Genomic DNA, 13,021 nt, shown 5'->3' with positions numbered 1-13,021 from the left:
CTACTGTAGTTCAATACGCAGTAATGTTTATTGCGCCAAAATGCTAATGTGTGTGTGTGTGTGTGTGTGTAAAAGAAATCCCTTGAAAGATTCTTGCAAAGAAAGAGCTCTGCAAAAAGGGAGCTGACTTTTTGCAGAGAGACAAGCCATGCCTAAAACAATGTATCGGTTTGATGGCAGTTGGTAGGTTTTGTCAGTTGGGAATCTGAGCTTGCAGGGAGAGCACAGAAATGGAGAAGCTCTCTAGCTACGGTCAAGTAGCAGTTTAAATATGCTATGCTGTATATATTGAATGCTGATTGATTAGTTATTGATCTTATGCAATTACATGGACATTGTACAATTGTAGAACTGTTTATTTGATTTCAACTCAACAAGGAACAGTAAAGTTCTTTTGTTCTTTCAATTCCTCTGCCTGGTGTGAGTCTTTTGCACATGGTGTTAACTGGACTCTGCTGGATTCCGCTATACACACTCGATAACAATGTTATGTCGTAATTACTGTATTTACGAATTTAGCACCAAAATATCACAATATATTGAAAACATTGACTACAAAAATGCCTTGGATAATCCAGAACCTTGGATAAGCGAGTCTTGGATCAGTGAGACTCTACTGTATAAGCAATCTGTATCATTGTTTACTTTTATCATTCCAGTTGCTCATTTTTATTGCTCGTGTGACTCAAGAGCTCTTCTTTACAAAACCATCTTGTATAACCTCTGAGCAATTTAAGGAGGATGAAGTTATAGTAGAGTCTCGCTTATTCAACGTAAACGGGCCAGCAGAACGTTGGATAAGCGAATATGTTGGATAATAAGGAGAGATTAAGGAAAAGCCTATTAAACATTAAATTAAGTTATGATTTTACAAATTAAGCACCAAAACATCATGTTATACAACAAATTTGGCAGAAAAGGTAGTTCAATACGCAGTAATGCTATGTAGTAATTACTGTATTTACGAATTTAGCACCAAAATATCACAATGTATTGAAAACATTGACTACAAAAATGCGTTGGATAATCCAGAACGTTGGATAAGCAAGTGTTGGATAAGTGAGATTCTACTGTATTTCATAGTATTCTTCCCCACTCGCCTTTTTTTGAAATGCATTCTTTTGAAGCTGGAAAGTTTCTGATGAGTAAAGTTTTATGAGGATGTCTCTTCTGAAGTGTATTGTTGTTGTTGTTGTCTTGGGATTTTATGAAGAAGAGAAGGAAAAGGAATAAACAATTTACAAATCGCTTCTGCTCTGCTGCATTTGCTTAAATCCCACGCTTTTAGAACTTTTGTGTTTGGGAACGTTTCTCCCTCAAATACCCAAAGAGTGTTGTGTGTGAAATAAATATAACGCTGATTTCGATAATGGACTCCATGACTTATTTATGCTCATTGTCCACACGTGTAATTTGCCATGATTCTGAGAAATTAAAAGAGAGAGAGAATAACAACAGGCTGGAAGAGAAATAGCATTATTTCAGTATAGGCTCTTTCCAGCTCAACATAAAAGATGGATGACATTTTTCTTCAAGCAGCCCATTAAAAAGGAGGTCAAATTGCTTCTGCAGACATGTGGTTGCAAAATAGCCATTGCTTAAAGCAGAAAACTCTCTTATTTATTCCAATACACAGAGCGTCTTCCAAAAAGGTTCGTTCGTCTGATGGAAACACTCTGTTCTCTGTGTTGTCGAAGGCTTTCATGGCCAGAATCACTGGGTTGCTGTAAGTTTTCCTGGCCATGTTTCAGAAGCATTCTCTCCTGATGTTTCACCCACATCTATGGCAGGCATCCTCAGTTGATACCAAGTGAGGTAATAGAATGCACAGATGTCTATGATACACAGTGAAACGGAAAAAGGAAAAGTATGGTATATAATATAGTTTAAAGTAACTAATTTATGAGTTCTATATTTGTAAGTTTTATATTCCTATAGCAGTGATGGCCAACCTATGACACGTGTGTCAGCAGTGACATACTTGGCCATTTTTGCTGACACGCTGCCGCATGCAGATTGATTGGATGACTACGTCTTTTGTGGCCAAATCTGGTGTGATTTCGTCCAGTGGTTTTGTTGTTACTCCATGGGAATTATGCACATTACATTATTATATCATTCTACTAGCTTTGCCCAGCCATGCGTTGCTGTGGCGAAGTATTGTAGTATGGGAAATAAATTCTTGAGGAATTGGTGGTAGTTAAGGTAAAGGGTAAAGGTTTTCTACTGACATTAAGTCCATTATAAATGGGTTATATAGCTGTGTGGAAGGGCCTTGAGTCTACACTGCCATATAATCGAGTTAAAATCAGATAATCTGTATTTTATAGGCAGTGTGGAAGAGGCCTAAGTGAGGCCTAACTCTCCCTGTCCCCTGGACTGAGTGGGTTGCTAGGAGACCAAGTGGGCAGAGCTTAGCCTTCTAACTGGCAGCAATTGGATAAAAACAATTATTCCTCTCTTTCTAATTAGGACTTTATTTTTCTTTTCTTTTTGCTGTATGAACGTAGAGGCATGGATGAGGGGTTGTGCCGCCGAGTTTAGTGTTTCTGGGATGTGTAGTTTTGTTGTTTTTTTCCTAGGCCGAAATTTCATTACCCTTTTATATATATAGATAGCAGTGATGGCCAACCTATGACACGTGTGTCAGCACTGACACGCCTAGCCATTTTTGCTGAAACGCTGCCGCATGCAGATTGATTGGATGACTATGTCTTTTGTGGCCAAATTTGGTGTGATTTGGTCCAGTGGTTTTGTTGTTTACTCCATGGGAATTCTGCACATTACATTATCATTATGTCATTCTATTATTATTCTATTATTATTGTAGTATATTATCATATTATTACTATTATATTACTATTATATTATTCATTATTCATGACTACATTGAAACTAGACTAGAGAGAAATCAGCGTGGAAACTGCAAGACGTACCATAGATTGTTGTACATGGAAATAATGGTAGTAAATAGTTTTTGATTTATTAAATACAGTTATATATTACAATTATACATTTTTGTTATTTAAACTATACATACAGTAGAGTCTCACTTATCCAACACTCGCTTTTCCAACATTCTGGATTATCCAACGCATTATTGTAGTCAGTATTTTCAATACATCGTGATATTTTGGTGCTAAATTCGTAAATACAGTAATTACTATGTAGCATTACTGCGTATTGAATTACTTTTTCCGTCTAATTTGTTGTATAACATGAAGTTTTGGTGCTTAATTTGTAAAATCATAACCTAATTTGATGTTTAATAAGCTTCTCCTTAATCTCTCCTTGTTATCCAACATATTCGCTTATCCAACATTCTGCCGGCCCGTTTATGTTGGATAAGTGAGACTCTACTGTATTGAGAAATTATGTGACACACCACCCAAGTCATGCTAGGTTTTTTTGGTGAATTTTGACACACCAAGCACAAAAGGTTGCCCATCATTGTTCTATAGTAATATAATCTATTATGTATCCAATCTGTAACACCAACTCGTATCCAACTTGTTTAAGAAAGGGACTACTTACTTAAGTCTGAACTGGATTTAAATGAAGTCAGGGATAAACCATAACCCTGTCCCTGTTGTATATTAACTAATGTTAATCTATTTGCAGAATGTGTTCCAAAAAAGCAACGTATATTCTAAATTAGGTATCCAATAATTATATTATTATGCAACTGGAATTGTATAACTGTTAACATAAATGTATAATATGGCAACACTTCACATAAGTATAACTATAAACCTGTTGCAGTTTCACATAAGTTTACACATAAGGTAAATGAAACCCAACAAAAAAAAATTTTTTAACGTCTTAATAATTTATTATTATTATTTATTATTATTTATTTATTGACAGTATTTATATTCCGCCCTTCTCACCCCGAAGGCGACTCAGGGCGGATTACAATGAACACATATATGGCAAACATTCAATGCCAACAGACAAACAACATACATTAGACAGACTCAGAGGCATTTTTTTTAACATTTTTCCAGCTTCACGATTCCGGCCACAGGGGGAGCTGTTGCTTCACCGTCCAGTAGTGGCTGTACTTCCTCATTCCTTTCCTCGTGTTTTGCTGGCAGTTTTATGGTGTTGTAAATTAGCCTCCCGCATAAAGCGTCCCTAAATTTCCCTAATTGACAGATGCAACTGTCTTTCGGGGCTGCATAGGTCAACAGCAAGCCGGGGCTATTAATGGTCGGAGGCTTAACCCAACCCGGGCTTCGAACTCATGACCTCTCGGTCAGTAGTGATTTATAGCAGCTGGTTACTAGTTCACAAATGCTGCTGGAGTTTTATCCAACCTAAAAATTTGTATACTTTAGTAACACTTTACATAAGAATTCCTTTAAAATTATTGCAGTCTCAAATTTTAACTCCAGTCTTTACAAATAAAGGAATACTTATGTGAACATTATCAAGACGTTAAAAAAATGTTTTTGTTGGGTTTCATTTAACTTATGTGTCAAGACTTAAAGTAAACCCTGAAACCTGAAATTTGGAATTCATGCGTTTATGGAGAACGAAGCCAATGTGATATTGGAGGCTGTCCAATACAAGGGTCCAAGCATGAGTTGAAACTCAGTGAGGAATATACTAAGGGCACCAATATCTTCATGTGCTGAATCTGGAGATATTCCGCTTTTGCAGCCGTTGACTACGCAAGTTGTACGGTAATTTGTACTTGATGAATGAAAAGCAACGGCACAAAACACACAGAGAGGAAGTGCCTGCCATGGGGAGTTTATAATACTGCCTTTTCCCCTAATACATCTTTCTCTCAAAGTGATTAAATAAAAGGGACGGGCATTTGTCAGAACAATATAAACCCATCAAGGGCTTCTTTCAGTGAAAAAGCCCTGCTAATTGAATTGCAGAAAGCAATGGATTTTCCTAGTTCTGCTGTCACAACGGGGGATGTTAATCACAGACTCTGGTTTCAAATGCTGCAAGCCGTGAGAAATTACGCATTTATTGCAGCTGAATCCTACATATGTGTGTGTATAAATAAGCGTGGTTTTTTTCTGGGCTCATTAATTACTGTATATACTTGAGTATAAGTATAAGCCTAGTTTTTCAGTGAAGAAGAGTAAAATGGTGTCAATAGCAAAATCACGGCTCACTTTTGGATATATATTTACAAGTTATGAATAGCATATGTGGATACAGAACCTGTAGATATGGCAGGCTGACTGGTATAGTAATACGTTATTTACTTACCGTATATACTCAAGTATAAGCCTAGTTTTTCAGCCCTTTTTTTTAAGATGGAAAAAGCCCCTCTTGGCTTATACTCAGGTGAGGATCCTGGTTGGCTTATATTTGGGTCAGCTTATACTCGAGAATATATGGTACATTTATTATTTTTCTCTGTTATTATTGGTATTATTACTTTTATTTTTCTCTCTATTATTGTTGCTACTATTACATTTATATTACTCTATTATTATTATTATTATTATTATTAATACATTTATTATTTCACTCTGATCGTATTATTATTATTGCATTTATTATTTTACTCTATTTATTATTTATTTATTTATTACAATATTTATATCCCGCCCTTCTCACCCAACAGGGGACTCAGGGCGGCTTACAATAAAATGCATATGTAAAAATTATACAGTGCAATATAAATCAGTTTAAAAATTATTATTACAGTAGAGTCTCACTTATCCAGCATAAGCGGGTTGGCAGAATGTTGGATAAGCGAATATGTTGAATAATAAGGAGAGATTAAGGAAAAGCCTATTAAACATCAAATTAGGTTATGATTTTACAAATTAAGCACCAAAACATCATGTTTAACAACAAATTTGACAGAAAAGGTAGTTCAATATGCAGTAATGCTATGTAGTAATTACTGTATTTACGAATTTAGCACCAAAATATCACGATGTATTGAAAACACTGACTACAAAAATGCGTTGGATAATCCAGAACGTTGGATAAGCGAGTGTTGGATAAGCGAGACTCTACTGTATTACATTTATTTTACTCTATTTTTATTATTATTAATAATACATTTATTATTTCACTCTGATCTTATTATTATTGCATTTATTATTTTACTCTATTTATTATTACATGTATTATTTTCCTGTATTTAATATTATTATTATTACAGGTATTCTTTTACTCTATTATTATTAAAAGGATACATATGCACATTTACATTGAAGAAGATGAGAACAATGATTGGATCAGAGTTGGACAGTCTTATCTTAAATTTGAGCTTTATGTAAACATTCAAAAGCATTTAACCTACCGATGCCTCGATTAATGTAATTTAATTGTTATCTATTTTTATTTCTGAAATTTACCACTCTTGGCTTATACTGGAATCAATGTTTTCCCAGTTTTTTTTGTGGTAAAATTAGGTGCCTTGGCTTATATTCGGGTCGGCTTATACTCGAGTATATACGGTAATTGCTGGCAGAAAACGGCCTCACCTGTCAGACACACACATTAACATTATCATCATCATCATCATCATCATCATCATCATCCCACTTTCCTCTCTTAATGATTACAGACTCTGCAGATATGAGTCCTCTCCCAGACAGAAATGTGTTTTTAATTCGGATTCGGTTGACGCCACTTTCCTTTGCTTCCCTGAACCATTCTTGTTTCTTTCTGCGAGGCCATTGTTTGCAAATCCTTCCAGGCATTGAAAGCTTTACAGTGTGGCACGAAGCCCTTCCAGACAAGCTGGCACCCTCATTGAACTTCCAAAATTTCCTGGAATGCAACGCTTGTATTGGTTTCCCTGGCTGTTTTGCTGGAAACAAGATCCTATATGGATGGACAACAGATATTATTTCCATCCCTGCACTTATTCTGCAGATTAATATATGCACCTGTCACTGGTCAATAAATTAGGTTATTAGGAATTTTAATAGGACTGTCTGTTCCGCGGATCTTCTGACATTAAAATAATGTCGTCTGCAAATAACTTTATTTTATAGTTTTGGTTTTTCACTTTTATACCAATCAGGTCATCATCTTGACGTAGTTTTCTTGCTAGGAGTTCTATTGCAAGTATGAATAATAAGGGTGAGAGGGGGCATCCCTGTCTCACACCTCTCTGTATTGGAAACATTTCAGTCATATCTCCATTAATTTTAATTTTGGCTCTTTGTTCCGTGTATATGGCTTGTATTCCGTTAATGAATTTCCCCCCATATCTTAGGTTCTTTACCCTGTTTCCCTAAAAATAAGACATCCCCAGAAAATAATTGCTGAATTGCTAAATATAAGGCCTCCCTCGAAAGTAAGACCTAGTAATGTTTTTGTTTGGAAGCATGCAGGATCGGTAAATGTACACACTATAGATTGTTGTACATGGAAATAAAGGTAGTAACAAGAAATAATAATACAGTAGAGTCTCACTTATCCAAGCCTCGCTTATCCAAGCTTCTGGATGATCCAAGCCATTTTTATAGTCAATGTTTTCCATATATCATGATATTTTGGTGCTAAATTCGTAAATACAGTAATTACAACATAATATTACTGCGTATTGAACAACTTTTTCTGTCAAATTTGTTGTCTAACATGATGTTTTGGCGCTTAATTTGTAAAATCAAAACCTAATTTGATGTTTAATAGGCTTTTCCTTAATCTCTCCTTGTTATCCAACATATTCGCTTATCCAGCCCGTTTAGCTTGGATAAGTGAGACTCTACTGTAATAATAATAATATTATAATAACTTTATTCTTGTATCCCACCTCCACCTCCCAGAATGGACTAAGGGCAGCTTACAACAACATAAATTCACATACAAATAGAAATTTAAAACAGTAATTTAAAAACAGTATAGCAACAAAATATAATATAGAAATTCTTGAAAGGATTCAGAGTTTGGTTATGCTGGTTTGTGATGACAACTACTGTACAGTAGATAGTAAATTTTCATTTTCAAACAATTTAACCATAAATGTGAATTCTTCTTTGTGGAAAAATAAGACATCCCCTGAAAATAAGACCTAGCACCTCTTTGGGAGCAAAAATTAATATAAGACACTGTCTTATTTTCAGGGAAACAGGGTAATAGTTCAATGTCTGTTACAGGAGCATTATTGAGAGATCCCTTGTCAGCAGTTCAGAGGTTTCTGGCTTGTTTCAATTACCGTATATACTCAAGTATAAGCCGACCCGAACATTGCTCTATATATAGAGAATTATATCTTTACTAGCTGTGCCCGGCCACACGTTGCTGTGGCAAAGTGGTGGTGGTATTGGTTAAAAGTTGTTGTGGAATTTTTATTTGACATTATTTGTATTTTTTTAAAATTAATTTTATTGTAACTTATCTTTTTTATTTATTATATTTTATTATTTTGTTGTATTATTTTTAGTTATTTTGTTATAGTATTTTATTGTATTTTTAGTGTTTTTAATTATTTTTATTGTTTTATTTGTATTTATTTTTTATTCTTTTATTAACACTGGGCTGAGTGGGTTGCTAGGAGACCAAGTGGGCGGAGCTTAGCCTTCTAAACTGGCAGCAATTGGATAAAAACAATTATTGCTTTCCCTCTAAGTAGGACTTTATTTTTTATTTTTTTTTGTTGTATCAACCTAGAGGCATGGATGATGGGTTGTGTTGTCAAATTTCGAGGTTGGGGGGCCTGTAGTTTTGTTGTTTTGTCCGCTGCCCTGATGCCATCACTCTTTTATATATATAGACTTGCAGAGACTTGCAAACATGTGACGGGAAATTCATATATAAAATTAATGTATACATATAGGTACAGCAGAGTCTCACTTATCCAAGCCTCGCTTATCCAAGCCTCTGGATTATCCAAGCCATTTTTGTAGTCAATGTTTTCAACATATTGTAATATTCAGTCTTAAAAAAAGGGCTGAAAAACTAGGCTTATACTTATTTATTTATTTATTTATTTATTTACATCATTTATATTCCGCCCTTCTCACCCCGAAGGCGACTCAGGGCGGATCACATTACATATATTAGGCAAACATTCAATGCCTTTTTAACACAGGACAAAGACAACAACATAGCTCCGAGCGGGCCTTGAACTTATGACCTCCTGGTCAGTGATTCATTGCAGTTAATTTCAATGGCTTGCTCTCCCGTCTGCGCCACAGCCCCGGAGCCGTATATACTTGAGTATATACGGTAAGTAAATAACATATGCCTATACCAGTCAGCCTGCCATATCTACAGGTTCTGTATCCACACATGCTATTCATAACTTGTAAATATATATCCAAAAGTGAGCCGTGATTTTGCTATTGACACCATTTTACTCTTCCTCACTGTATATTATGGGACTTGAGTGTTGGTTTGTGATGTGGTTATTTGCTGTATTTCAGAGTTTTATATCTGTATTGTATGTTCTAAAAGACATAATGTAAACAGATATTGCTTTCGGAGATATCCCCTCCACATTCAGTGTTCGTGCTATTTAGGTCCCTGAATAACACTCAAGTGGCTTAATATTGATTTGCCATCAAGTCCTGTCCAAGTCGTTTCCGTACAACTGAACAGCTTTGAAAACTCGGCTTATAATGATGTCTGCTTAAACGGCTGTGGTTTTTACACAGGCCATTTACTCCTCTTTATTGTTAGGCCAGAATCGCCTGGTCATTTACCTAGACTTTGTTCTCTATCACCGTTCCAGGGCCGCCATGTGAAGACGGGACAACTAGCAGCGATCAAGGTTATGAACGTGACTGAGGTGAGCAAAGGGGACTTGTTTGCCAGATATTTTTTATATTTAAATTCTGTTCTACAATGAAAGAAGAAGTTGCTAACTTCCTGAGTGGGGGGCAAGCATCGGAAGCCCTCCCATTGCCGCCAATGGCACGAAAATTTTCAGGGTTTTTTTCATAAGCAAGACAAAATTATATTTGTATAAGGTAAAGGTTTCCCCTGATGTTAAGTCCAGTCGTGTCTGACTCTGGGGGTTGGTGCTCATCTCAATTTCTAAGCCGAAGAGCCGGCGTTGTCCATAGACACCTCCAAGGTCATGTGGCCACTGGCATGACTGCATGGAGCGCCGTTACTTTCCCGCCGGAGCAGTACCTATTGATCTACTCACACTCTGGGGGTTGGTGCTCATCTCCATTTCTAAGCCGAAGAGCCAGTGTTGTCCGTAGACACCTCCAAGGTCATGTGGCCACTGGCATGACTGCATGGAGCGCCGTTACTTTCTCGTCGGAGCAGTACCTATTGATCTACTCACACTCTGGGGGTTGGTGCTCATCTCCATTTCTAAGCCGAAGAGCCAGTGTTGTCCGTAGACACCTCCAAGGTCATGTGGCCACTGGCATGACTGCATGGAGCGCTGTTACTTTCCTGCCGGAGCAGTACCTCTTGATCTACTCACACTCTGGGGGTTGGTGCTCATCTTCATTTCTAAGCCGAAGAGCTGGCGTTGTCCGTAGACACCTCCAAGGTCATGGAGTGCCGTTATCTTCCCACCAGAGCAGTACCTATTGATCTACTCACATTGGCATGTTTTCAAACTGCTAGGTTTGCAGAAGCTGGAGCTAACAGCGGGAGCTCACTCCGCTCCTGGGATTTGAACCTGGGACCTTTTGGTCTGCAAGTTCAGCAGCTCAGCGCTTTAACACACTGAGCCACAGGGGGTCCCATTTTCAGAAACAGGAAAAAAAGTACAAAACAAATGAAACTACACAAAACGAACAACAATTCCATACAAATGCACAACACTACAATGCACCCTAAGGCCCCTTCCATACAGCCATATAAAATCCACATTAAACCAGATTATTTGGCAGTGTGGACTCAGATAATCCAGTTGTGAATTGTCTGCCCTGATAATATTTATTTATTTATTTACAGCATTTATATTCCGTCCTCACCCCGAAGGGGACTCAGGGCGGATCACATTACACATATAGGCAAACATTCAATGCCTTTTAACATAGAACAAAGACAAGACAAACATAGGCTCCGAGCGGGCCTCGAACTCATGACCTCCTGGTCAGGGTGATTCATTGCAGTGATTCATTGCAGCTGCTCTCCAGCCTGCGCCACAGCCCGAGCCCAGGTGTCCATATTCTGGATTATATGGCTGTGTGGAAGGGCCCTAAGATTGCAGGGAAAATACTGAGCGGAGGACCGATTTGTTCCAAACCGCTGGCTTAATTCTGAAACTGGGTGGCAAGAAAGGGAAGGGAAAACTGCACATCCCGTGGGTGGTGGGCGGTGACAGATCTGGCCGTTTGCAAGTTAATCATAATGGGAGTTGCAGTGGGGATGGACAAAACAATCCACCCAAGTGATAAATGAGAGCTTATTTATGGCAGAAAATGACCTGCTTGAGCAAATACAGTTCTTTTTCCGATGCTAAGGATGTTAAAAGCACCCGGCTTCGTTGCAATTGGGGCATGGCAATTCACGATGCTAGTTGTATATATTTTGCTGGACTATAATAATGAAGCAAAAGAGGCCCCTTCCTGCTTATTTCGGGGTGATTATCCGTTTCCAGAGATAGCAAATAGAAGAGTTCCTGTTGCTTTGCTCCAGCTCCTGCTGCGTCCTCATCACATCCCTTGTCCCTTCTTACGTACCAGCCCTTTGCTCTGCAGAATCTAGGCCACCGTAGCTACGCTGGCAACACAGAGGAGAGGACACATTGTAGATGCAAATGTTGCTTTGTGTCCCTTGGTTTTAACAAGAGAAAGAGGAGCGCAGTGTTTAATTGCCGTTGTCCCACTTACAAAGTGATGTGGTTTTTATTGTGCAAAAACAGGCCTATGAATGGAATCATCAAGTGTAGGGAGCTGCCTTCCATCAAGTGAACCCGTTGGTCCATCTAGCCCAGTGGTTCCCAATCTGTGGTCCGTGGACCACCAGTGGTCCCAAAAAACTAAAATATGGTCGGCGGCGTCATCAGTGTTGGGAATCATCCTGGACTACTCAAGTCTAGATGTAGTTAGATAGATGATAGAGTTAGATTGAGGGAATCTGTTGTCGAAGGCTTTCATGGCCGGGACCACAGGGTTGTTGTATGTCTTTCGGGCTGTGTGGCCATGTTCCAGAATATTCTCTCCTGACATTTCACCCACATCTATGGAAGGCATCCTCAGAGGTTGTGAGGTATGGATAAAACTAAGTAAGGAAAGGAAAGAATATATATCTGTGTAGAGTCCAGGGTGTGGCAAGAGTCCTTTGTCACTGGGAAGCCAGCATTAATGTTTCAGTTAATCACCCTAATTAGCATTGGAAAGGTTTTTGTCTCTTGCCTGGGGGCATCCTTTGTTCAGTCATTAGCTGTGCTCTGCCCTCAGAGTGTTGGTTCCCATCCACTGTTTTGAACAAAATGAACAAAATCTGGCTACCAGTATTAAAAAACTCTGAAATCAAAACAGTGGATGGGAACCAACATTATATCTCTATACAGTAGAGTCTCGCTTATCCAACGTAAACGGGCCAGCAGAATGTTGGATAAGTGAATATGTTGGATAATAAGGAGAGATTAAGGAAACGCCTATTAAACATCAAATTAGGTTATGATTTTACAAATTAAGCACCAAAACATCATGTTAGACAACAAATTTGACAGAAAAAGTAGTTCATTATACATTAATGCTATGTAGTAATTACTGTATTTACGAATTTAGCAGCAAAATATCATGATATATTGAAAACATTGAGTACAAAAATGCGTTGGATAATCCAGAATGTTGGATAAGTGAGTGTTGGATAAGTGAGACTCTACTGTATATAAAAGAGTGATGGAATCCTGGCGACCGCCAAAACAACAAAACTAAACACCCCACAACCTTGAAAATTGACAACACAACCCATCATCCATGCCTCTAGGTTGATACAACAAAAAGAAAAGAAAAATAAAGTCCTAATTAGAGGGAGAGGAATAATTGTTTTTATCCAATTGCTGCCAGTTAGAAGGCTAAGCTCCGCACACTTGGTCTCCTAGCAACCCACTTAGCCTAGGGGACAGGCAGAGTTAGGCCTCACTTAGGCCTCTTCCACACCGCCT

At 37.9% G+C, this 13,021-nt stretch overlaps 1 protein-coding gene across 1 annotated transcript in view; it reads left to right on the top strand.

The window, feature by feature from the left end:
* The window catches only part of nrk (Nik related kinase), a 127,727-nt gene that overhangs the window by 20,007 nt on the left and 94,699 nt on the right, over window positions 1–13,021 (top strand). The window contains exon 3 of the mRNA XM_062963792.1: window positions 9,671–9,727. Within this exon, the coding sequence (XP_062819862.1) occupies window positions 9,671–9,727 (57 nt within the window). The remainder of the gene's footprint in view (window positions 1–9,670; window positions 9,728–13,021) is intronic.

Source organism: Anolis carolinensis, unplaced genomic scaffold, assembly GCF_035594765.1.
Source record: "Anolis carolinensis isolate JA03-04 unplaced genomic scaffold, rAnoCar3.1.pri scaffold_12, whole genome shotgun sequence".
In the NCBI taxonomy this organism is placed as follows: Eukaryota; Metazoa; Chordata; class Lepidosauria; order Squamata; family Dactyloidae; genus Anolis; species Anolis carolinensis.
The sequence above is the reverse complement of the archived record's forward strand: the minus strand, read 5'-3'. Positions and strand labels throughout refer to the sequence as shown.